Source organism: Heterodontus francisci, chromosome 5 (assembly GCF_036365525.1).
Source record: "Heterodontus francisci isolate sHetFra1 chromosome 5, sHetFra1.hap1, whole genome shotgun sequence".
Lineage (NCBI taxonomy): Eukaryota > Metazoa > Chordata > Chondrichthyes > Heterodontiformes > Heterodontidae > Heterodontus > Heterodontus francisci.
Genome location: NC_090375.1, coordinates 37,790,562 through 37,818,264, shown reverse-complemented (window position 1 = coordinate 37,818,264; position 27,703 = coordinate 37,790,562). Strand labels below are relative to the sequence as shown.

The 27,703-nt window shown below is 42.3% G+C and overlaps 1 protein-coding gene across 2 annotated transcripts in view; it reads left to right on the top strand.

Moving 5' to 3' along the window:
• Window positions 1–27,703, top strand: part of tsnare1 (T-SNARE Domain Containing 1) — a 943,563-nt gene that overhangs the window by 785,724 nt on the left and 130,136 nt on the right. For both annotated transcript variants that reach the window (XM_068031353.1, XM_068031352.1), the window contains 2 exons: window positions 4,524–4,596; window positions 8,385–8,467. In XM_068031353.1, the coding sequence (XP_067887454.1) occupies window positions 4,524–4,596; window positions 8,385–8,467 (156 nt within the window). The remainder of the gene's footprint in view (window positions 1–4,523; window positions 4,597–8,384; window positions 8,468–27,703) is intronic.

Below are 27,703 nucleotides of genomic sequence, written 5' to 3'. Positions count from 1 at the left end.
CACCACCCACACTGTCACGGCAGCCCGTGAAGGCAGGAAGTGGGCCTTAATTGGCCACTTAAGTGGCTCAATTGGGCTCCTGGCAGGTAGCCAATTTTCCACCTTCCCCCTCACCCCCCAACATCTTCCTGTAACATTTTTCCAGCCTTCCCATCTCCCAGTGCATCGGCAAAGGCCTGGTAAAAAATTCAATTTATTTGAATTTTGACACAATACATATTAGCACACCTTGTGCTGCAGGATGTCTTTCTGTAGGCTTCCCACCCAATTGGCTGCCCATTGGGTGGAAAAACATGCAAAGGTGCAAGTGCCAGGTAAATGGCAGGGGTTGGGGGAAGAGACTGGGGGTTGTTGGAGATTGGGGATTGATGGGGGGGGGGGTGCGGGTGGGCAGCGTTGTTGGTGTCCGAGATCGCAGGAGGGTTTCAGGGGTAATCTTGGACCTGCTGCCCCTGGTCCACAAACACCACTGTAGACGCACTTACCTTATGTATCTGGCCCATCTTGCCTCCTTTTGTCTGTTGGATTCGCCGAGTCTCTGGAAACCTAGGCGCGGTTAATTAAAAATATAAAAAGACTGATAAAATAGAGTTGTATAATATCCTTAAAAGATTTCAGTGACTGACCTGCCCCCTGACCCATTTTAATTTAAACTGAAAGTAGGTGGGTTGGAGTCGAGTTTGAAATTTTCAAAATTTTTACTTCTTGCCTGACCCAAACCCACCCATGCTTTGGGTTAAAATTACCTCCATGGTTTAATTTCGCTATAATTATTCAGTACTTGATGGATCCAACACCAATTGACAGTTGCAACAGCTAGGCCATGTTTCATGCTTGCGTTATAGAGAAGAAAGTGAATTTTTTTATTTTAATTATATTAGTCAAGTGTTCAGCCACTCTTTTTTAAGTTTTTAATTGCTCCTTAATATTGTGGTATAAAAATGTCAGATTTGGCTCTATAGATTGGTTGCAGATTGCTAAAGTCCAAACAGTGAGAGAATAGTTTGTATTATGGTATATTAAATCTAGTAACAAATTTGGGAATGCTACTTTTCCCCCCTTTTCCTGAAAGGGGACAAATCATGAATTTACAACCATGGTTCCCAATCTCTGACAGCCATCATAACTGGACTGTCCATAAGCAGCATTGAACCTCTGCTTCAGCTCGCTCCTTCAGCTAACTGCTTAGTTTCCCTTCTGTAACAGCAATAACTTGTGTTTATATTGCATGTTTAACATAGAAAAACATCCCAAGGTGCTTCACAGAGATGTATTCAGACAAAAATAGATGCCATTCTAAAGAAGGAGACGTTAGGAGATGTGACCAACAATTTGGTTAGAAAAAAAATGGGTTTTAAGCAGGTTATTAAAAGTGGCGACAGGGATTTAGGGAGAGAATTTTGGAGCTTGGGGCCGAGACAACTGACGGTTAGGCCACTAATGGTAGACCAAAGGGAGTGTAGGTGCACGAGGTCAGCCAGAGGAATGGTGTGTTCTTGGTGGGGGGGGGGAGGGCGGAGTTGTAGTACGGGAGGAAATTGCAGAGGTATGGAGGAATAATGATCATGAAGGGATTTAAACGTGGATGGGAATTGGAGGTGGGAGACAATGTGGATCAGCAAGGAGAGAAATAATGCATGAGTGGAATGTGGTGCATAATAAATTGATTATAGGCAGTAGAACTATGGGTGAGCTAATGTTTACAGAGGTTGGAGGATATGAGTTTGATGAGTTCTAGAATGGTTGAGTCTCGAAGTGACAAAGGCAAGAATGATTGTTTCAGCAACAGGTGAACTGAGGTGTGGGAAGGTGGGTGATGTTATGGTGCTGAAAGTAGGCAGTCTTTGTGGTAAAGAGTTTTGAGGATTATCCTGATGACAGTACTTTGGGGAAAAAGGGGAGAAGGAAGAATATACAATGTCAGTCAGCATGGAGCCAGAAAGGAATATTGTGTGGTCATCAGTTGAATGGAAGTCGCATCAAGGCAGCTACAGAGAGGTCCCTTGGACAAGGTGAGCTTGGAGAGGTCATGAGGGGAGATAGGAGAAAATCTTGAGCAAGATGCTGCTGAGGACTAGGGCATGACGAACCTGGTGCAGGTTTGACCTGGTAGGAAATAGGAAGTGAGGGGAAGCAGCAGAAGCAATTCAATGGTTGGTCTTGATTTTCGTTACAAAGAAGCCCATGGACTCCTTGAACCCGGAGGTGTGGGTTGAGGGACAGTGAAGAGGCATTTATGAAGACGGTTAATGGTGGAAAAATGAAGCTGAGATAAGCTCTAGGAAGATCCTGGAGTAGTGGACGCTTTTGGCAGAGGAGAGTGAAGTCCAACTTTGCTTGACGTAGTGCAGCTAGATCCAGTGCAGGATGGCTAAACTAGTTGTGTGCCAGATGCATTCAAGTCTGTGGTCTATCGACCTGAAGGTGCAAAAATGATGGCCATATCCAGAGAAAAGGCCAGGATTGGAGAGGGTAAAGGTTTTACTGGGGTCAAAGGCATCAATATTGGAGTAGAAGGAAATAGTTGAATAGATCATGGCAGAAGTATTTTGATGGATGGAAGGACAAAGGCTCGGGAGTTGGCTGCTTGAAAAGTACAATTGTAAATGACTTGGGGAAGAGCTTTTTGCAGGATCATACACAGAAACAAGTGGTATTGGAAGTGAGCGATGCATGTGACTGGAGAAGGAATAAGGATGTATTTATTTATTTAGAGATACAGCACTGAAACAGGCCCTTCGGCCCACCGAGTCTGTGCCAACCATCAACCACCCATTTATACTAATCCTACATTAATCCCATATTCCTACCACATCCCCATCTTTCCTCAATTCCCCAACACCTACCTATACTAGGGGCAATTTATAATGGCCAATTTACCTATCAACCTGCAAGTCTTTGGCTGTGGGAGGAAACCGGAGCACCCGGCGAAAACCCACGCGGTCACAGGGAGAACCCAGAATTGAACCCGGGTCGCTGGAGCTGTGAGGCTGCGGTGCTAACCACTGCGCCACTGTGCCGCCCAGTCGAGATGACCTCTACCATCATCAAAACTGTGGGAGTTGAGAGGCCATGTGGAGATGGCAAGTTAGAGGTTGTTTCCATGAATAAGATTGGAGAGTTTATATGGAGAATGAGGTTTAGGGAGTTTGAGGATTATGCTTAATGTACCTTAAAGTAAGGAATCATCAGGAATTGTATTCTATGTCAGCATAAAATAAGCTTGGGGCAGCTGAATGGCTTTTCCTCCCTCCAGACTTCATTGTACAAATTTATTCTTGTCCTCCTGGTGGGAATAATGCATGAGCAAGGTTAAAATCATACTCTGGGCTGGTGAATGGGTCGGGGTCGCTGGGGTGGGGGGTGGTCATTGGTGAGGGTGGGAAGGGGTCGTCCCAGGGGACAGGGACAGCAATTGCCACCATCCCGACCCCACTAGGAGGCCACCACGTTTTACCTGATGGCTCCTCCTGGCAGTGGACTCCTCCACCGCCCACTAAATTGACGTGGAGGCGGCAAGAGGCCCTTAAATGGCCTTTAATTGGCCATTTAAGGGCCTCAATTGGCCTGGGGTCAGAAGGCTGTCCTTGGCTTTCCCCACCCTTGACTAAATGGAAGCGGGCCCAGACAGTGCTGGAAACAGTGCACCCTGCCATTTTGCTTGCCCCTCCCCACATCCATGCCCACCTCCAAGAGCAGAACTAAATTCTGCCCACCTGTTTCCAACCATTCAAGCCTTTTGCCATTGCAATTGATGACTTTTTTTCCTTTGGGACAGGTGGCTGCCCTAAGCAAGAGGTGCTTAATTAAAATATAAATGCTTTGCTCCAATGATGTCATCCATACCCATTCTGGCCTTGAAGACACCCTCATGGGTTTTGGGGAAACAGCTGCTCCCTCTTTGTTCTCATTTCCTCCACGAGAACTTACAGTGAGACATCTGAAAAGTGAAGTTCAGCACTTTGACTTCTCCTTCTTCTGAAAATTTGTTCTGTAATTGTTCATAAAGAAGTGCAGACAGGGAATGCATCCCCACTTTAAGTAAACATCGGGTGTCAGGGTGGAAATTGCACATGTGATGTGAGCAGGCTGGTCGAATTTCCACACGGTCAGGAGGCCAGCCCTATAAATGAGGCCTGGGAGTTAAAATAGCCTGGGTCTCGCGCTGAAAAAAAACATGGGGTTTGACGCTTGCTTGCCACCTCACCCCCGCCTCGCACACAGGTACCATTTGGGCCCAGATTAAAATTGAGTATTCTGTTCTTATGAATATGTATTTTTGTAAACCATTTAAAAGTAGAAAATGAGAAATTGCATTTCTAGGTCTTTATACACGCAGGCTGTTCTGACCTTTTTGATTTTATTAAGGTATAAAGAGAAAGTGTTAAAAGAATAAAATACTTTCCTCTATTACATTAGGAAACAGTGCTGAGGCCACATATGCCAGCTGTAGGTTATGCTAGAGAGGAGTGATCTTTCAATTTGCACACTGTTTTAATGATTTTCTTCAATTTGTCCAACAGGCTGATATGCTTGATGTGAATCAGATTATCAAGGATCTAGCATTACTGGTACATGAGCAGGGGGATAACATTGGTGAGTATTGAACTACTGTTGGAACAAAATTATTACTGTTCCTTTTCACTTGTTTTATTTTAAATTCATTTTAATTTAGGTAGAAGCAAGTTTCCTCTCACCCCCAATGTTCCAACACACTGGTTGTGTTTCAGAAATAGAATTATACCCAACACAAGGAGGCCCGTCAGCCCACCGTGCCTATCCTGGCTCTTTGAAAGAGTTAGCCAATTAGTTCCACTCCTCTAGTCTTTCTCAAAGACCTCCATTTTTTAATTTTCAATTATATATCCAGTTGCCTCTCAAGCAACGCATTCCAGATCATAACAGCTCACTGCAAAACAAGTTCTCTTCCTCTCCCTGCTGTTATTTTTTTTTCCAATTATCTTAAAAATTACATGAGGGTAAATGTGTGCCTTTAACTTGGGTGGTAATCGGGATCACCCATCTGTTGTACATCCAGCTTGATTTTCATCCCATTCTGTTCTGCAAAGTTTGGGAAATCTGCTCCATCAGATTACCAGCCAGGTGCTAAAGACAAACATGACCTTCACGTTGCCTTATATTCTCAGGACCATTCTGGGAGTAACCATCACCACAAAGACTGCATCAATTCAAGAAAAAGACCAACCAGCACCACCTCATGGCAACGAGAGATGGACGGTACCCAAATCCTGAGGAATCATAAAATTAAACCAAAATCAAATGTACATGTTTGCAGGAGAGTGAGATTTCAGCATGCAGTGGAGTGTGTTTTATTTCTGGATCACATTGCCTTGTCTGATTGCTACTAATATGACTTCTTGGGAGTTGACTCATTCATTATCTATTCCTCCCTTATAAAATTGGTATTCAGCTTAATAAATTAAACAAGTAAAATTGGCCACTTACAGCATGGCCCAAATCTGCATTTATTTTCTTGATTTTAAACACTGATTACGTTTTACAGTTAAATCACTTCAAAAGAAACAAAATTGGTATTCAGTAACAAAGATGAATATTTGATAAATAGACAGTGAACGAACAAAAATGGTAGACAGGCACAACACTATGTCGAAGTGGCATAGAGTAATGTGACATCAAGTATTTTTCTTCAGAAGCAGAAGTAGATAGATAATAGGTTTTCAATGGACACAGAGCAAAGGCTCTATCAGAGCTGAGGTACAGTTCAACTAATTGAATGGTGGAACAAACTCTGGGCACTGAATAGCCTACTCATGTTCATATGTTTCACTCACAGCCTGAACTACCACCAAAGGCACAAAGCTAACTGCATATACTGTTCTTCAAAGATTAACATTAAGTAGAGGAGACAAGATAAAGAGCAACGAGATAATTCTGTTTATCTCATGCTTGAAGGAAAGTATAATGCTGAGGACAAATGTGTTCCATGGTGACTAATTACACATTCACATCCAATTAGGGATTTTATTTTTTAAAAGCATTTCCTTTTGAATAATTCCATTCGCATGATAATTTTATGGAATGCAGAATCCCTTCAGTTCAGTAACCAAGCATAAATGACATGTTGGGATGTCATAAGCTAAGAGATATCTGCTTGAAGGGTAGCCACTCTTTCTGACTCACATTATTGAGAGCAGTCTGCGGCTGGAATTTTTCGTTGGGCGGGAGGCCCCACCCACCAGCTGAAAAGTCGGGGACGAGCCCGCCTCTGCCGGGCCTGGGGAGGTAGGCTAGGATTTTTACATTCCCCAGTCCCTTAATTGGTCTTGGGCAGGACTTTCATCTCCTTGACGGAGGAAGTCCCACCTAATGGAGCTGCCGGCCAGTCAGTTCTTAGTCCCAGCAGCACCACCGAGAGCAGTGGCCACTGCTGGGACTACACCCAGCCATCGGAGGAAAGAGGAAGGACGGCCCCGAATGGTGAGTTTCTAGGGCCTCACCAGGGCTAAGCGGCTGGGCTCCAGCGAGGCAAGAGGGGGGTCAGTTAGTGGGGCAGCCCTCCGTGGGGCACAGGGTGCCCGATCAGGAGTGCACCCCCCCAAAGCCTGCAAGGAGCAAGGTGGAGTTCTTGAGGCTTTTGCCGTCTGGCAGCCGAGGGTAAAATACCCGCTGCAGCAGGAGTGGGCCCTTAAATGCCAGTTAATTGGCCGCTTAAGGGCCTTGAGTGGCCTGGAACAAACCATTTATCGCTGTTGCCCCGTGTAAAATTGCAGCGGGAGCAGGAGGGGGTCGGGAATGGCCCCCCCCCCGCCTTCCACACACATCCTTACCTTCCCTCCCACTACCAGCCCGCTCGTTTGGGTCTGTAAATTCTGGCCCGTGTTTGTGTTTCTTCAGCTCTGCTAAATCACAGAAAATACTGCGACTCAGCAGTGACACCAATGAATAGGAGAAGAAGGTCATTAAGCCTATTTGCCCATTCTTTGCTTATTTAACAGGATAAATACAGGAGAAGGCCAATTAAATTAGATTTTTTAAAGTATATATTTGTTGTCATCATCAGGGTGAGGACGACTGGACATTTCCATTTTGGGAAATCAGTATACATTCACGTACTTCAAGGTCAGGTATAGCATAAGTTAGTTGCACATTAAAGTGCTTTGTACTCTAACAAACAACATACCTTTGCCACCTCTATTAGGGAGAATAATAGACACTATGGGGGAGAAATTCAACTCACGCCATCCAGAGAAATCTATGGCCAGGAACTGAAAATTGGGCAAGTGGGAGGGGTCACATTGGTTTCCCCGTTGACAGCTAAGGCCCACTTGATGCAATATTTAGGCGGGACTGTAAATGGCCGAATAAAATGACCGATGTGATTAAGCTAGAGAGGGTGCAGAAAAGATTCACAAGGATGTTGCCTGGTTTGGAGGGCTTGAGTTATAAAGAGAGATTGGATAGGCTGGGTCTGTTTTCCCTGGAGCGAAGGAGGCTGAGAGGGGACATGATAGAGGTATATAAAATTATGAGAGGCATAGATAGGGTAGATAGCCAGTCTGTTTCCCATAGTAGGGGTGACTAAAACTAGAGGGCATAGATTTAAGGTGAGAGGGAGGAGGTTTAAAGGGGATCAAAGGGGTAAATTTTTCACACAAAGCATAGTGGGTATCGGGAATGAGCTGCCTGAGGAGGTGGTGGAGGCAGGAACAGTAGCAACATTTAAGAGGCATCTGGACAGTTACTTGAATGAGCAAGGCATAGAGGGATATGGAATTAATGCAGGCAGGTGGGATTAGTATAGATAGGCATTATGGTCGGCATGGACGCGGTGAGCCGAAGGGCCTGTTTGTATGCTATACGACTCTATGACTCTAACCTGCCTGCCTTTCTGGTAGGGCATCCCATGTCCTAACCATAATCCGCATAAATAATCTCCTAACCTCCACCTTTGTGCTTTTGATGATGCTTTTAAATTTATGTCCTAATTACTGAGTCATCGACTAGTGGAAATAATTTCCCCTAATTACCGCATCAGAACTTTTCATAATTTTGAACACCTCTATCAGATCTTCATTTAACCCTCTTGGCTTTACTGAAAAGAGTCTCAATTTCTCTAGTCTCTCCTCATAATGAAAGCTTTTCATCCCTGGTATCATTTTAATGAATATTTTCTGCACCTTCTTTGTGATTGTTTCATGAATATTTACTCCCAATAAATTAAAGCACCAGGTAAAGAAATTCCTAAAACTCAACATGTCTTCATCATTCATCTCTATCTTATTTACTACATCACAGTCTTATTGGGTTACAATCTTCCAACTTGAGGCAATGTAATGGCACAGCTTTTATCAAAAGCATTGTACATCGCACTCATTTGTACCATTTTAATCTTTAATTTACAGATAGCATTGAAGCCAACATTGAACGTGCAGCTTCAAATGTTGATGCAGCTAACGAGCAGCTAGCGAAAGCAAATCAGCACCAGGTAAGTGCTGTGTTTAAATCTTGCTGAAAGACATTCCTGACTTTGAATCGAATTCACCTGGATTTCTCTTAACTTTGTCAAGTACTTCCTCTTTGGACAGGGTCCTGAGGGTCTTAAGCATGGGCTCACTGAGATCAGAAAAATTATTCGAGAAAATTGGAGAAAGGATTGTAATCCAACTGTGGCCTTAAACAGGCAAAGAGAAAGTAAATGTATAATCCTGTGCCTGAATACATCTTGATCCTTGACATGTTCAAACCTATGGCCTTAATACCTATCAGAAAGTTCTTCGAAATATTGGCAATGGTGCTAATGGCAAGAATACAAGTGGTGGTTTATGCACCAGTAACTGTTAGTAAAACTAAGGATTCTTCTGAACAGAATAATAGTATTGCACTCTTGGGGCTAATTTTAACTTTGGACAAAGGTGTAAAATTGTTGCTATCAAGTTGACTGCCCATTATACATCTGTCTGTTTTTTTCCCTTCCGTTGACTTCAGTGGGAAAGGAAATCGGGCATGGTGTGTAATCAGCGGCCAAATTTCACTCATTTTCACTAATTTAAAATATCTCATGATATTTTAACTTTTCCATTCCTGTGTTCTTTGCTCTTTATATATGTTCTATTCACTTCTATCAGAACTGGTTGTAATAAATTATTTCCTAGTGTTTACAAACAAGCTATCAGAATTCAGTGGAAAGACCCATCTGAAGCCTGTGTTACCAGAATGTGTATGTCCTCTCATAGTTCTAATGATTTCTTTAAAATGTCTAAGTTTAAACTTTATTTTACATTTTACAAACAGTTGGTATAAACTGAAAAGCATTTTATTTTTGTAAAATGCCATGGACTCTGTTGATGTCTGTGTCTATTTTTCAAATATGTATTCCAATGTTCTGTGTTCTGATAATAGCAATGTATTATACAATGGAAAACTGAAACTGAACATACAGAAGACGATTTTTAGAGCTTTGTGCATTTACCATTCCCTAACTTTATGGCATCGTAGCCAATGTGTACACTATACTTTCCGACTGAAGTAGAACTTCTGCCTATGCCAGTGATGAGGAAATTTTCAGAAAAAAAAATAATTTTGTGCTAGAGCATTTTGGAGCACTAGTATGTTGCCATACGATGAGGAGATTGTTAATACATGATATGATCTTTACAGAAATATTTTGAATTCTTTGCCTCCACTCAACAGCGACAACAACTGCATTCATATGGTGCCTTTAACTTAGTAACACTTCATGAGGTGCTTAACAGGAGTGTTATCAGATAAAACTTAACCATGAGCCATATCAGAAGATATCATAGAGCACTGAAACAGGCCTTTCACCCCACTGAGTCTGTGCCGACCAACAACCACTCATTTATACTAATCCCATATTCCCTACCACATCCCAACCTTTCTCCTACCACCTCCCTGCACTAGGGTCAATTTATAATGGCCAATTTACCTATCAACCTGCAAGCCTTTGGCTGTGGGAGGAAACCAGAGCACCCGGCAGAAACCTACGCAGTCACAGGGAGAACTTGCAAACTTCGCACAGGCAGTACCCAGAACTGAACCAGGGTCGCTGGAGCTGTGAGGCTGCGGTGCTAACCACTGCGCCACTGTGCCACAGGACAGATGATCAGAAGTGTGGACAAAGAAGGTAGGTAAGAGGTAAAGGAGGAGAGATAGGCAGAGAGGTTTAGGAAGGGAATTCCAGAGCTTATACCCTAAACAGCTGAAGACACAGCCACCACTGGTGGGATAAAGGATATAGAGATGCACAAGAGACTAGAATTGGAGGAACACAACAACAACTTACATTAAATATCACACCTTTAACATAGTAAAATGCCCAAGGCACTTCACAGGAGCATTAGCAAACAAATTTTGACACTGATCAACATAAGGAGATAATAGGGCAGATGACCACAAGCTTGGTCAAAGACATAGGTTTTCAGGAGCATCTTAATGGAGGGAGAGAGCGAGAGAGACAGAGATGTTTAGGGAAGGAATTGCAGAGCTTTGGACCTTTGCAGCTGAAGGCATGGCTGCCAATAGTGGAGCATTTAAAATAGGGGATACTTAAGAGGTCAGAATTTTCTGAGTGTAGATAGCTTGGAAGGCTGTAGGCTGAAGGAGATTACAGAGATAGGCAGGGGCGAGGCCATGGTGATATTTGAAATCAAGGATGAGAACTTTAAATCAAGATGTTGCTTAACAGAGTTATTGGAGAATTGTAGGGCATGAGAAAGTTACATACATAGTGGGAAAGGCCTTGGAAGGAGGGTCATCCATGCTGTCTTCCTTGGTCATGAAGGTGCAACAGCATAAGCTTTAGATCTATCTTTTAAGGAAATCAGTTCTTTTCCTCATTTGGTCTTCCCTGCCCCCCTCCACCAGTTTTGATGGACAGATTAACATTAGCAGACCTAGTGAGACCGTTTAAATTAATTCTTAGAAAAGTGTGAGCAGGAATGTTAATTGGACCATGATTGTTCCTTGTATTGTGAGTCTAGTTAGTGTTAATGTCAGCATTCCGAGGTCAGGCATAGTGCAGTTGAAATTCCTGATAAAGTTTCTTGTACTCTGTCCTGACAAGATGCTTTAACTTTAACCTGAAGAAACTACCCCTTCCTACTACAAGTGTGCCTTTCTTGTTTCTCTCACAAGCCATCCTTGAAGTCGCTCTGAGTGAGACTGCCAATTTCTGTATTTCGAGCCCACGGAATCCTAGGTTGAGACTGCCCAGACTCATCTTACTTTCTCCCATCAGTCCAGTTTGGGTTTGAATCCAAGTCCAAGAAAATAGAAAAATTAAGCCAGGATTTTCATTTTTGCTGGTGCTGTGTTGGTGAGGTTAGCTTTGTACACCTGTCCTGTGAGCATCTTGGGAGTTAGCCTTATGCTAATTGTTTTGGCAGGGTCTGGCTTTATAGTTGATTGTGTAAGAGGCGTCAGCATGGAAGGATGAATCAGAATGGAATATCACTGATGCTGCAGGGCTAGGACACCCGCTGCAACTTAGTTTGAGCACACTGGCAAAACCTGTTATTGACATGTTACTGACTGCATTCACTGGAGTGCGCCATCTGATCTTTCAATCACCTCTGCTTGGTCCTAACAGACCTGGATGCCAGTAAGATGCTGGGGAGACCTCTGGTGGTGGTGTTCCCATGAATCTACTGCCCTAGGTGGTAGAGGTTGTGAGCTTGGAAGGTGCTGTTGAAGGAACCTTGGCAAGTTGCTGCATGCAACTTGTATATGATATACACTGCACTGGTGGTGAAGGGTGTGAATGTTTAAGATGGAACAGCAATCATCCAGGCAAGTTGGGAGTATTCCATTAAATTTCTGACTTGTGCTTTGTAGATGGTGGACAGGCTCTCAGGAGTCAGGTGGTGAGTTACTGCAGAATTCCCAGCCTCTGACCTGCTCTTGTAACTACAGTATTTATATGGTTGGTCCAAGCTTCTGATCAATGGTGACCCTCAGGATGTTGATGGTGGAGGATTCAGCGATGGTAATGCTTTTGAATGCCAAGGGGAAATGGTCAGATTGCCTCATGTTGCAGATGGCCATCGCTTGGCACTTGTATGGCGTGAATGTTACTTGCCACTTACCAGCCCAAGTCTGAATGTTGTTCAGGTCTTGCTGCATGTGGACACGGACTGCTTCAGTATCTGAGGAGTCGCCTGTCGAGTGGCGCCGTACGCCATTGCCGGGGACAGCTTGCCCACCCCCTCCATGTCATCGGGGGTGGGGCGGTCCGCCCTGGCCATGTAAATGAGCTGCCGCATATAATATAGTGGCGGCTCCACGGAATAAAACCCGTGTGTGCGGGCCGCCGTCTTTTACGGCGGCGGCAACATGAACTTCAGCCCACTGGATGTGCTAAAATTTGATAAAGAGGAGGTATTAGATAGGCTAGCTGTACTTAAAGTTGATAAGTTACCAGGACGAGATTAGATGCATCCAAGGATACTGAGGGAAGTAAGGGTGGAAATTGTGGAAGCACTGGCCATAATCTTCTAATTCTCCTTAGATACAGGGGTGGTGCCAGAGGACTTGAGAATTGCACATATTACACCCTTGTTCAAAAAGGGATGTAAGGAGAAGCCCAGCAACTACAGACCAGTCGGTTTAACCTCAGTGGTGAGAAAGCTTTTAGAACCGATTATTTGGGACAAAAGTAACAGTCATTTAGACAAATGTAGATTAATTAAGGAAATCCAGATCAGATTTGTTAAGGGCAAATCATGTTTCACTTACTTTGATTTGTTTGTCTTACCGTTCCCCATTGTGGGAATGTACCTCAGCTATACCTGAACTATCTCCACTTTAAAGGCAACCCATTGTTCTGTTCTAGTTTTGCCTGCCAATCTTTGATTCCAATTTACCTGGGCCAGATCCCTTCTTATCCTATTGAAGTTAGCCCCTCCCCAATTAATTATTTTTACTCTGGATTGCTCCTTGTCCTTTTCCATAGCCAACCTAACAGCTTGGCAAGGGGTGAGGCTAGTTTTGGAATATAAGTCTTCAGTACTATTGCCGGTATGTTTTCCGGGCTCATAGCCTTTGCTGTATCCAGTGTTCAAATCATTCATGGTGGCAGGGAAGGTTGAGCAAACAGTGAATAAGGCATACAGGACCATGGGCTTTATAAATAGTGGTATCGAGTACAAAAGCAAGAAAGTTATAATGAGCCTGCATAAAACACTGGTTCGGCTGGAAAATTATGTCCAGTTCTGGGCACCACTCTTTAGGAAGGATATTAAGACATTAGGGAGGGTGCAGAAAAGATTCATGAGAATGGTTCCAGGGATGAGGAACTTCAGTTACGTGGACAGATTGCAAAATCTGGGGCCGTCCTCCTTGGAAAAGGAAACTGTAAGAGGAGGTTTGATAGAGCTGTGTTATGAACACTGGACTTTGCAACATGATTATGTTTTTTTAAAATGTTGATTTTTAAAAGGTTAAGATAGAGTCGAGAAGGTCAAGTGACCTGACATTCACTCTTCTAAAGGACAAGATGGATCAAAGACTTTTTTTTGGAAAAAATAGAACTGCAGGAGTAACACCTGACGAATAATGGGTTTTGTCCTTACAGACTTTTGGGTTGTGAAAACAAGGAATCACTGATTCAGAAGATGCTAATGTACCAAGCAACTGTTAAAATCTGGAAACAATGGAAGTCCAGGTGGCTCTGTGAAACTAGACTTCTGGACTCTGAATATTGGAACAGAACAATAAGCTGTTGATGTTTGAGTCCAGGTAATAGTAACAGATTTTCTGAAGGCAGACAGGCTGTAAGAGAAGAACCCAGTGGTTGCAGCCTCAAAGCAGGTTGTAAGAAGGGAACCCAGTGGTTGCAGCCTGAGAGCAGCCTGTAAGGAAGACAACCAGCGATTGCAGCCTCGAGAGAGAGAGAGATGACACCTGCTCTTGGAAATCTGATACAGTAAAAGGCTGCAAAGATTTGAACCTGTTTTAAAGGTGAAGCTTGTGGAGAAGTAGAAGACCAGCAGACTCACCAGGAATCGCCTTATTCATGGACGTCCAGGTTGGAACTGCTTGGAGAAGTGAGCAAAGAGGACATTAATTTTTGAAAAGATCTGAGAGATCCAAACCATTGCAACTGGGAGGAGTTTGGGATTTTTAACCACAATGATTTTTGCCGTCAAATGGACTGTGTGCTTGTGGTGCGAGGTTTTCATGTAATGTAAGTAAAGAAAATGCCTTTCTTTGTAATTTGGGCTATCAGCTACTTACAAAAAAACCATTTGGTTAATGGGTGTTTCTTTTAGTTTAGTTGTTATAATGAAAGTCTTAAAACATGAAATCTTGTGTAATTCTTTAAATTGATCTGGGGGTTCATATCTCGTATTTTATTGTTAACAGTCTTACTGAGGTCATAACAGGTGTTCAAAATCATGAGAGGTCTGGACAGAGTAGGTAGGAGGAAACTATTCCCACTGATGAAAGGGTCATGAATTAGAGGGCACTGATTTAAGGTGATTGGCAAAAGAAACAATGGCGACATGGGGAAAAACTTTTTTACGAGCGACTGGTTAATATCTGGAATGCACTGCTTGGGAGTGCGGTGGAGACAAATTCAATTGAGGCCTTCAAAATAGAATTGGATAATTATTTGAAGAGAAAAAATTTGCAGGGCTACAGGGAAAAGGCAGGGGATGTGGGACTAGGTGTGTTGCTCTTGCAGAGAGCTGGCACAGACACGATGGGTCGAATGGCCGCCTTCTTTGCTGTAACCATTATGTGATTCTGTAGTAGAATTGAGTCAGGCTTGGATCATATTATGGGATATCACATGAGGATGCGGACGCTTTATGTCCCTTTATTATGTCTGTGACGATGGATTACGACATTGAGTAGCATCAGGCAGCATCACCCACACGTGTCACCCTGGAGGTTGCATCGGAGCGATAGTTTATTTTCGCCCAGCCTGCAACAGTATTCTCCAGTCCCAAATGTTACCTGCGCATCATAATCTCTTGCTTACCAAATGTAGTGAGGGCAAATTTTTACCTTCATTGCCTGGGTAGCAAGCTGGTAGATCGAATTCTCTGGCATCTTTCCATCCCATTGAAATCTATGTGATGAAAAGTGGATGTATTTTACAACAGCTGGGTGATCTACTCACTCGATTATCATCTAAGCTGTGTTCATGAAAGTTGCCTCCATATGTTTAAAAAATAAATTCCTATTTTTGGTAACTAATTTTTTGCCATTATCAATATTCAGTGCACATGCATTGCAATTCTAAAGGTCTAAATAATTGTTAAAATGCATATTAAGCTCCCTGTAGTGCACTCCACAGATTTGTTGAGTGCAAGCAAGCCACTTACTTCTTTTTCTCATGACATATGATTAATAAAACAAGATGTATTTGAAGACATTAAGGATTTTGCACTTCAGCGCTTTTGGCACACGCTGCGAACGCATATCAGGAAACTGTATCCTTCCAGGCCCTGGTTTGCTGATCATTAATTTTAAAGGATATAAAAATTGTGGAGTATAATATGGACTTTCCTTGCCCATTGCTGCAGCACACTGTTTTGCAATGTTTTTGTTTTACATTTCACATCAAATTTTTTCAGTTAAAGCAGCACAGAAATAAAAGGCTCAACACAGGCATGGAAATAACTCAGGAAGGGTCACTGACCCGAAACGTTAACTCTGCTTCTCTTTTCACAGATGCTGCCAGACCTGCTGAGTGGTTCCAGCATTTCTTGTTTTTATTTTATATTATATTGGAAATAACTCCATTGTGTTCCCCACAATGTGATTTTTGTGACCCTCTGTTTTATTTTCTTCTGTGATATTTTCACTTCATGATCCAGCCCCCTGCAATGAAACTTTTTTAAAAAAAGACAAGAGCTGCTGTCGCATTTATTTTTTTCATAAGTAACTCTCATTTACTTCACCATGCTGTGCTACATAAATGCAAGTTTTTTTTAATAAAAGTTGAGTTACTTATTAATATGATACTGCTAAACATCGACCTAAATCTATTCAGGCAAAGGCCATAAATATAGACATAAATGCTGCCCTTCTTTTCTTGTTGTGAAACTTAGGTGAAGGACAAAGAATGGTAGTGAACGGCATCATCAAAGTTGAAGTAAATGGGAGAGAAGGTGAGATAGGACAAGAAGCAGTGCCTCCAGTGATGCCAAAGTTGGGTTTTTAAAAGCCTAAGATTGTGGGAGGATTGAAGGATGTAAGGACTTTTCAGTTTGAGATCCAAGGCAAGGCATAAATATAACAGAGGTTGTGGAAATCCAGCTCCATTTTGTTATTATCTGACTTGTCTTGTTCTTTAGATTGCATCATTTGTAGAGCATGCAATGAGCGACTGTTTAAACATTGCCTTGATGCTATGGGACAATTTTAACTAATTGGCCTGGTGGAATGCTGATGGAATTGAGTGGAACATTTGTTTCACACTCCGCCTAATTTTGCTCTCCATTGAGGTAATAGAATATAATATCGTGCGGGTGTAAATGCAGCATTCGACCCGATCTCATCAAATGCCCGCCCCCCCAGACGAGTTAGTTTACAATTGCTCCCTAGAACTCTACAAATGAAGCAGAATGAAAACAGAAATTAATGCAACTGAGCAGTGAGGAAACGTTTACTCGCCTCTTTGAATTGAAGCCCTGTGAGACAATGAATAAAGAAGAAAGCAAAAGTTTTATCCCTTCTTTCTACATGTTTACAAAATGTTGACGCTGATCAATTTCAGCAGATACTTAAGCAATAGTATTTATGTTTATGTAAAGGCTCAATCTGGGTTAATTAATTTTGAAATACATGAGTTTAATAAAATGGATCTCGGCTCTGCTCTTTTCTGATAGGTTAATAAACATTCCTGGCAGTTTTGGCATTAGGTGGAGGTCACTTGCAAAGTTTAAGTCTTTTATTGTTCCTGAAATGAGTCTTTGAACCTGCCGTTTAGGGAAGATGAGCCTATTATGGAAAGGTTGCTGTTGGTGCATGATCAGATTGGTTGCAGTCTGATATTGCACAACAATTTCAGCAGTGATTGTGTTCCCACCTGTGGTGTAACCTTGCAGAAATTGTCTCCACTTTTCTCCCCATTTCTTATGATATTGACTTAACTGGTACCATTCAAAATGAACTGCCTGCCCCAAGGAGCCATTCTTCCATGGAGTGAGTCAGACCTGAGCTCACCTGGAATTGCACATGTTCCATAAGGGATCAGCTATTAGAGGTACAGGACCCTCACAAATTTCCACCTTCATAGCTCAGAGGTAATGGGGATAATTGCAGCATTCTTATCACCACCTCATTCTAGATTAGCTAACTCACCACAGGCAGGGGAACAAACTTAGGACCATCCTTTCTGGTATAGTTCAGTGCCACATTGTATTACCCTACTGAGCCCTCAGAGAACAGATTTAATAAGACTTCATTACAGCTTGTGTGCATCAGGCCTCCATTGTTCTCTTCCAAGCATCTTATAGCAATGGCAACAAAGACTCGGTCTGTCTCTTGTGCTGGTCAATTAAAAATTTCTTGCTTGCATTAAATATTGTCAAGTTCAGCACCGTACTTCATTTCCATAAATGGAATTAATGTCCTCTACCATCAGGAGTCTTCACTTACTAGCCAATATCTAGAGAGACTTAACATTAAAACACTTTATTGTTCCAGTTCTGTGATCAGGTACATGCTGCATGTGCATTTTTCCTACTTCCTGAAAGGCAGCCTGATAACTACAAGGCCAAGTGTAATCCAATGAACTGGTTTATTTTATATAAAAGACATCTCTGAACAGAATACAGTTTTCAGTTAACTTCAATTTATTACCTATTGGTCCTCATACCATCAAAAATAATATATTAACAACCTTAGCCCCGGATATGGGCCTAGCTTCATTTTATAATAGGTATTTGCTGAACTTACTGGTGCTAACTATAGAAAAACTGAATTTTCTGACTGTTTCAAAACTCCAGCTTACTGTGGATTCATTCTTCCATAGAGATAAAGACGACTTTGAACCGTTTTCCATCTCTTTCTGTTGAGGATTAGCTGATCACACTGCCAATCAAAACTACCACCAAACTCCTTGGTCTGGATTCCATGACAGTATGGAATGAGCATGTGCACGCTGTCTTCCATATAAGACTCTTATGCGTCTATTTCATGCCTGTAGAATGGGCAGAGAATGATCAGTTTTCTCTGCCAAATTGTCTACAGAAGCAGGGTCATTGTTCTAGGAATTATTCAGGGTGTCGGGCTTTGATCTAGGCACAAATTAAATTGTACATGATCAAAGCATTAACAATTGTGTGAGAGCCTACTCATCAGTGTTCTATGCAATAATTAAGCATTATTGTGTCTTTAATAATGGATGATTGACAGCACTGGCTTCAAAGTCTTTTGGACTGATTTATTACTGGAAAATCCATCCATAATCTTTGGTTCTGGCTAAACATGTGAACTCCATGGACGTACTGAGATTTGCATCATCTGTGTACAGCATTGCTACATCAAAGTCGATCACAGACTCATCAAATAGTGTCAGAAATATATTTTTAAAAGATACTTAAACTAATTCTATGCTGATTACATCTGCATATATGAAACAAGAATAGGAAAAGTCCCTCAAACCTAGTCTAGTCATATGGACTATGCCCACGATTGACCCAGTCCCGACCTCAGAACCTAAGTTCTGATGAAAGGTCGACCTGAAACGTTAACTCTGATTCCCTCTCCGCAGATGTTGCCTGATCTGCTGAGCATTTCCAGCATTTTCTGTTTTTATTTCAGATTTCCAGCATCTGCAGTATTTTGCTTTTGTATTAATATTTTAGCCTGTGCATGTTGACCTGATAGGCCAGAAGAGTCTGAGGAACGTGATTCAAATCCCATGTGATATCTAGTGATCAATATCAATTGTAGACAGTTGTTCACCCTGGCATGCTATCACTGATGGCACAAATAAGGACCCAGGTTTCAATTGATGGAAGCAGACTTTTTACTGTGAACCCAAAAGTGTTGGGAAAAACCCACACAGTAATATGTGTTTAGTGCAGCCTGATAGGAAAGTCACTCAGATTTATGGTACATTTCCAGCCTTGGGTAGTGACCAAAGACTCGCCTCCCAAATGAATTTCTTCACATTTCTGTGAATTAAATTCCATTTTCCACTTTTCTGCTCATCTGGCCAATCCAGTGATATTGGTTAAAAACTTTTCGTTCCTTTTTCATTTAAATAAGTTTAATCTTAAGATTAAAAATGGCAGGAGATCTCAGAACCGTGACATGCTCCTCTTGCTCAATGTGGGAGCTTAGGGACATGGCTGATGTCCCTGACTCCTTCACGTGCAGGAAGTGTGTCCAGCTGCAGCTCTTGTTAGACCGCATGATGGCTCTGGAGCTGTGGATGGACTCACTTTGGAGCATCCGCGATGCTGAGGAGGTAGTGGATAGCACGTTTAGTGAATTGGTCACACCGCAGATTAGGATTGCTGAGGGAGAAAGGGAATGGGTGACCAAAAGGCAGAGAAAGAGCAGGAAGGCAGCGCAGGTGTCCCCTGCGGTCATCTCCCTCCACAACAGGTATACCGTTTTGGATACTGTTGAGGGAGATGGCTCACCAGGGGAAGGCAGCAGTAGCCTGGAAAGGCTATAGTCATAGGGGATTCGATTGTAAGGGGAGTAGATAGGCGGTTCTGTGGTTGAAAACGGGACTCCCGAATGGTATGTTGCCTCCCAGGTGCACGGGTCAGGGATGTCTCAGATCGGCTGCAGAACATTCTGAAGGGAGAGTGTGAACAGCCAGTTTGTCGTTGTGCACATAGGCACCAATGATATAGGTAAAAAACGGGATGAGGTCCTACAAGCAGAATTGAGGGAGTTAGGAGCCAAGTTAAAAAGTAGGACCTCAGAGGGAGTAATCTCAGGATTGCTACCAGTGCCACGTGATAGTCAGAGTAGAAATGAATGCGTGGCTTGAGAGATGGTGCAGGAGGGAGGGGTTCAGATTTTTGGGACATTGGGACCGGTTCTGGGGGAGGTGGGACTATTACAAATTGGACGGTCTACACCTGGGCCGGACTGGAACCAAAGTCCTTGGGGGTGCTTTTGCTAACGCTGTTGGGGAGGGTTTAAACTAATGTGGCAGGGGGATGGGAACCAAATGAGGTCAGTGGAGAGTAAGGAGGTAGTAACTAACGCCTGTAAGGAACTAGATAATGAAAGTCAGCGTGACTAAGGGAAAGAGTAGTCAGGGAGCAGATGATGAAAGCAAAGGGACTGGTGGTCTGAGGTGTATTTGTTTTAATGCAAGAAGTGTAGTAGGTAAGGCAGATGAACTTAGGGCTTGGATTAGTACCTGGGAGTATGATGTTATTGCTATTACTGAGACTTGGTTAAGGGAAGGGAATGATTGGCAACTAAATATCCCAGGATACCGATGCTTCAGGCGGGATAGAGAGGGAGGTAAAAGGGGTGGAGGAGTTGCATTACTGGTCAAAGAGGATATCACAGCTGTGCTGAAGGAAGGCACTATGGAGGACTCGAGCTGTGAGGCAATATGGGCAGAACTCAGAAATAGGAAGGGTGCGGTAACAATGTTGGGGCTGTACTACAGGCCTCCCAACAGCGAGCGTGAGATAGAGGTACAAATATGTAAACAGATTATGGAAAGATGTAGGAGCAACAGGGTGGTAGTGATAGGAGATTTTAATTTTCCCAACATTGACTGGGATTCACTTAGTGTTAGAGGTCTAGATGGAGCAGAATTTGTAAGGAGCATCCAGGAGGGTTTTCTAGAGCAGTATGTAAAGAGTCCAACTCAGGAAGGGGCCATACTGGACCTGGTGTTGGGGAATGAGCCGGGCCAGGTGGTTGACGTTTCAGTAGGGGACTACTTTGGGAATAGTGATCACAATTCCGTAAGTTTTAGAATACTCATGGACAAAGACGAGAGTGGTCCTAAAGGAAGAGTGCTAAATTGGGGGAAGGCCAACTATACCAAAATTCGGCAGGAGCTGGGGAATGTAGATTTGGAGCAGCTGTTTGAAGGTAAATCCACATTTGATATGTGGGAGGCTTTTAAAGAGAGGTTGATTTGCGTGCAGGAGAGACATGTTCCTGTGAAAATGAGGGGTAGAAATGGCAAGATTAGGGAAGCATGGATGACAGGTGAAATTGTGAGACTAGCTAAGAGGAAAAAGGAAGCATACATAAGGTCTTGGCAGCTGAAGAAAGACGAAGCTTTGAAAGAATATCGGGATTGTTGGCGCAATCTGAAACGAGGAATTAAGAGGGCTAAAAGGGGTCATGAAATATCTTTAGCAAACAGGGTTAAGGAAAATCCCAAAGCCTTTTATTCATATATAAGGAGCAAGAGGGTAACTAGAGAAAGGATTGGCCCACTCAAGGACAAAGGAGGAAAGTTATGCGTGGAGTCAGAGAAAATGGGTGAGATTCTAAACGAATACTTTGCATCACCGAGGAGAGGGACATGACGGATGTTGAGGTTAGGGACAGATGTTTGATTACTCTAGGTCAAGTTGGCATAAGGAGGGAGGAAGTGTTGGGTATTCTAAAAGGCATTAAGGTGGACAAGTCCCCAGGTCCGGATGGGATCTATCCCAGGTTATTGTGGGAAGCGAGAGAGGAAATAGTTGGGGCCTTCACAGATATCTTTGCAGCATCCTTAAACACGGGTGAGGTCCCGGAGGACAGGAGAATTGCTAATGCTGTCCACTTGTTTAAGAAGGGTAGCAGGGATAATCCAGGTAATTATAGACCGGTGAGCCTGACATCAGTGGTAGGGAAGCTGCTGGAGAAGATACTGAGGGATAGGATCTATTCCCATCTGGAAGAAAATGGGCTTATCAGTGATAGGCAACATGGTTTTGTGCAGGGAAGGTCATGTCTTACCAACTTAATAGAATTCTTTGAGGAAGTGACAAAGTTGATTGATGAGGGAAGGGCTGTAGATGTCGTATACATGGACTTCAGTAAGGCGTTTGATAAGGTTCCCCATGGTAGGCTGATGGAGAAAGTGAAGGCGCATGGGGTCCAAGGTGTACTAGCTAGATGGATAAAGAACTGGCTGGGCAACAGGAGACAGAGAGTCGCAGTGGAAGGGAGTTTCTCAAAATGGAGACGTGTGACCAGTGGTGTTCCACAGGGATCCGTGCTGGGACCACTGTTGTTTGTGATATACATAAATGATTTGGAGGAAAGTATAGGTGGTCTGATTAGCAAGTTTGCAGACGACACTAAGATTGGTGGAGTAGCAGATAGTGAAGGGGACTGTCAGAGAATACAGCAGAATATAGATAGACTGGAGAGTTGGGCAGAGAAATGGCAGATGGAGTTCAATCAGGGCAAATGCGAGGTGATGCATTTTGGAAGATCCAATTCAAGAGTGAACTATACAGTAAATGGAAAAGTCCTGGGGAAAATTGATGTACAGAGAGATTTGGGTGTTCAGGTCCATTGTTCCCTGAAGGTGGCAACGCGGGTCAATAGAGTGGTCAAGAAGGCATACGGCATGCTTTCCTTCATCGGACGGGGTATTGAGTACAAGAGTTGGCAGGTCATGTTACAGTTGTATAGGACTTTGGTTCGGCCACATTTGGAATACTGCGTGCAGTTCTGGTCGCCACATTACCAAAAGCATGTGGATGCTTTGGAGAGGGTGCAGAGGAGGTTCACCAGGATGTTGCCTGGTATGGAGGGCGCTAGCTATGAAGAGAGGTTGAGTAGATTAGGATTATTTTCATTAGAAAGACGGAGGTTGAGGGGGAACTGATTGAGGTGTACAAAATCATGAGAGGTATAGACAGGGTGAATAGCAAGAAGCTTTTTCCCAGAGTGGGGGATTCAATTACAAGGGGACACGAGTTCAAAGTGAAAGGGGAAACGTTTAGGGGGGATATGCGTGGAAAGTTCTTTACGCAGAGGGTGGTGGGTGCCTGGAACGCATTGCCAGCGGTGGTGGTAGACGCGGGCACGATAGCGTCTTTTAAGATGTATCTAGACAGATGCATGAATGGGCAGGAAGTAAAGAGATACAGACCCTTAGAAAATAGGCGACATGTTTAGATGGAGGATTTGGATCGGCGTAGGCTTGGAGGGCCGAAGGGCCTGTTTCTGTGCTGTAATTTTCTTTGTTCTTTGTTCCAGCTGTCTATAACTTTCTTCCTTACTATCAACCGCACGGCTAATTTTTGAATCATCTGCAAACCTCTTAATGATGCCCCTACATTTAAGTTTAAATCATTGGTATGGACCACAAAAAGCCAGAGACTTAGTACTGAGCCCAGATGAACATCACTGGAAATAGCCTTCTAGTTACAAGAAGACCATGACACCAGACTTATAATATCCTTGCACACTCCTGGTAATAAGATATAAGAAAAATATGCAACAACTGCAAAAACATATAAAATACCTGAAATAAAACAAATGTCATGTAAACGTTTTCTGATTCACATTCTGTTATATTACACAAGCAATGCACTCAGGTGATTTCGTGTCCGATTCGATTGACATTCACAAGAAGGAAGTGGGAACAGTTATTCCCTCAGCTTTTTCATATCAGATCACCATCATCAGTGTCAAATTCAATTTAGAATTGACAGTCTCAAAGGTATGAATGGATATTTAAAATTGTATAACCATCTAAACCCTTAAATGTTGAGTTCGCTGTGCGCGTTTAAATCTCAAAACAGAAATGATAATTTGATAATATTGTCAGTTCTGAATCACTAAAGATTCTTTGTGGTTGTAATATTATGAATTAGAGAAGAATAAACATTCAGATCTGTAAAAACTTTATTAATTGTATCACTGGGTGGAGGGAGATATTGTGATATCTTTTTGGTTAATGCAAAAATAATACCACAGCTATGAAGTAATCAATTGATTGCATAAATACATGTTTTTTTTTAAGTCTTTACTGTTTGGCAGTAGGACTTCTAAAGAAAGAAAGACCTGTGTTTATACAGTGCCTTTCATGACCTCAGGACATCTCAAAGTGCTTTACAGTTAAGAAGTACTTTTGAAATGAGGTCATTACTGTGATATAGGAAATACGGCAGCCAATTTGCTCACAGTAAGCTCCCACAAACAACAATGTGATAATGATCAGATGATCTGCTTAGGCGGTCTTGGCCTTCAATCACAGGAAGTCATGCCTAAAAAAAAAGTAAAATACAATGTTGTCATCAGTGCCTGGAATTCCTTGGGTATTTCTGCTCAGATGCCCAAACTGGACGTTAATTGAATATGGGGCTTAAAAGATCACAATTTTTTGGTGTGAGTAAAAACAACCAATTCTCCTGTATCTATTGATTTCCCTCCCACCCGGGTGCATCACTGCATCACTAAATCAGCTCCTCTTCTAGATTACAGAATCTTAAACGTGAGTTTTCGATAATTGGGCTCAGCAGGAAACAAAGTTTTCATCCAATGTTTTAGCATTTAAGCATTAATGTTTTAAGCATTTGTTTTATTTACATTCACTGACAGCTGTACTATATTTTCTGTTTCAGTGAATGGATTTTTCTGCCATCAGCATAAGTATTGTTAAAAATGGAAAAACTTCCTCGTTTGTAGGTTTTTAAACATTTGTGCCTAATGGGCATCAATGATGGTAAAATGAGTTGAAAATTTTTTGATCATATGTAAAAAAGAAACATACAAATGTGAGTTCAGCACTTTTCTTGGGATCCTATTGTTTCCGCTGCCCAGTTTATAATTGGGCATGTTATAATGAGATTCACGGGAAATTTGAGTGTTATATGAGATTGGCAGAATGGATACATTTTTGGGTTTAGCTGCTGGATTGCTCTCATGGAGGATATATCCAGAACCAGATCTATTCACCATATTTAGGGGATCATTATAGCATCTCCCTTTTGTTTTAATTTGCACTGAGGATATGAAAACAGCACTTGCTCATAAAACAAGTTGAATTAATGCCACAGTGGTAGCTTTTTATTTATTTATTTAGCTGTTTTGGGGAAAGAAAGCACTGAGGAGCCAATCAAAGAAAAATCACTCACTTCTCTGTTTTTCGGGAGAAGTCTTTGACACTTTTGTCCAAATTCTTTTGTTGGAAATATGCAGCTCTTTCTCTTCCATACCCCATCATCTCAGCATCACACCCCCCCCCCCACGCCCCCCACCCAACCAAATTCTTGCAACAGCATAACTTCTGCCCCATCATTGATATTATTTTGCCAGATCACCCATGGGCTCACTGGAAGTTTACTACGAATGTTATGATAAAAGCAGTATTTCTATTATGTGTTCTGTTCATGATGCTTCAGTATGTCGAGTGAACTATATGTGCTTTTCTATCATGCTTGCACTTCATTTGCTCAAATTCCATGGGGCTTTGGATCGCACTCCCAGTGTACTTTTTTTTATTTGTTCATGGGATTTGAGTGTCAATGACAAGGTCAACATTTATTGTCTGTCTCTAATTGCTTTTGAGAAGGTTGTCGTGAGCCACCTTCTTGAAGTTATTTTTTATTCGTTCTTGGGATGTCAACATCACTGGCAAGGCCAACATTTATTGCCCATCCCTAATTGCCCTTGAGCCACCGGCGACTGTGAGGCTTGCTAGGCCATTTCAGAGGACAGTTAGGTGTCAACCACATTGCTGTTGGTCTGGAGTCAGATGTAGGCCAGACCAGGTAAGGATGGCAGACTTCCTGCCCTGATGAACATTAATGAATCATATGAGTTTTGACGATAATCCAGTATCATTATTATCATGATCATTATTAATGAGATTAGCGTTTTATTCTAGATTTATTAATTGAATTTAAATTCTCCCCAGCTGCCATTGTGGGATTTCAACTCATGTTTCCGGTGTATTTGTCCAGGCCTTTGGATTAGTAGTGTCGTAGCATTACCACTATGCTACCATCCTCATTGCAATCCACTCTGCTGTTAGAGAGGAAGTTCCAGGATTTTGACCCAGCGACAGTGAAGGAATTTCAGTTGAAAGTGCAGTGAACTGGCCAGGAATTGGTCCAGGACCTGAATATGCTCATTCAAGCTTTCACTGATAGCTTCACAGAGGCTTATTTGAAGTGGACCCTCTGCCTACCCCCAAACATTGCTCCAAATATCATAGGAGACATGGTCAAGGTTGGTTGTAAGGAGGGACCAATCTGGATCATATTCTGGGCCTTGTCCAAAAAAACTCAGAATTTTCATGTTAATTATTTTGCTTGCTATTAAACATAGTTTAATGATTCATTAGAAAAAGGTGTAGTGCCAGAGGATTGGAGTTTAGCTAACACTGTACCTATATTTAAGAAGGGAGATAAAACATGTTCAGGGAATTATAGACCAGTCAGCTTAACTTTGATTGCAGGAAAAAATAGAAAGATTAGAAAAAACATCGAGAAACCAAAATTCTAACAATAAATAGGCATCATGGATTTCAAAAGGTAATTGACCAACCTCATTGAATTCTTTGAAAAGATAACAGAGTAGACAAGGGTAATTCATCTAGATTTTCAAAACACCTTTGATAAAGTGCCAACTAATAGACTAATGAATAAGGTCAGGGTACGTGGAGTCAGGGAACAAGTAGCAAATTAAATAGCTAGCTATCTGGCTACAAGACAGAAAGTAGAGAGTAGGGGCAAAGGGTAGCTATACAGAGTGGCAGCAGGTGGAAAGTGAGGTTTAGACTTGGAATCAAATCGAAAAGTCTAAATTTGCAGATGACACCAAATTGGTGGGGGGGGAGGGAGGTGTGGGGGGGGGGTCGGTGGAGGATAGTCAATACTGAGGAGGACTACAACAAGTTGCAAGAAAACATTAATAAACTTGCAGAATGAACATATAATTGACAAATGAATTTTAACATAGAGAAGTGTGAAGCATTCCGTTTTTTTTGGAAGAAAAATAAGGAGATCACATATGACTTGGGAAATAAGAATCTAAATGGAGTAAAAGAGCAAAGGGATCTGTGAGTACAAATACACTAATCACGAAAGCTGGTGATGCAGGTTAACAAGACCATATAAAATACTAGCACTAGGGTGCATTTCTGGAGGATTAGAGTTGAAAAGTGAAGAAATTATACAAAATGCTTTTGAGTCTTGGTTAGACCACATTTTGTGTGCTATGCACAGTTCTGGTCGTCATATAAAAAGAATATAGAGACACTGGAGAGCATGAAAACAAGATTTGCAAGGATGATAGCAGAAATTTGAGGTTATAGCTATCAGGAAAAAAAGAACAAGTTGGGTTTCTTTTCTCTTGAAAAGAGGGGGATGAGGGGGTGACCTAACTGGAGGGGCCTTTAAACTTATGAAAGGTTTTGATAGAGTAGGCGCAAAGAGAATGATTCTACTTGTGGGAAAGAGCAAAACTAGAAGCCATTAATGTAAGGTCGTCACAAAGAAATCAAATAAGGAATTCAGAAGAAAAGTTTTTACCAGAGAGCGGTGAGAATGTGGAACTTACTATCACAGGGAGTGGTTGAGGTGAATAGTATCGATGCGTTGAAGGGTTGGCTAGATAGGTATATGAGGGAGAAGGGAATAAAGGTTTGTGAGGATAGAATTAGCTGAGAAAGTATCAAAGGATGTTCGAGTGGAGCATAAACATGCCATGAACTGATTGGCTGAATAGCCTGCTTCTCTTCTGTATATTCTATGACTTCTTCTTCTTCTTTGGCCTCCTTGTCTCGAGAGACAAT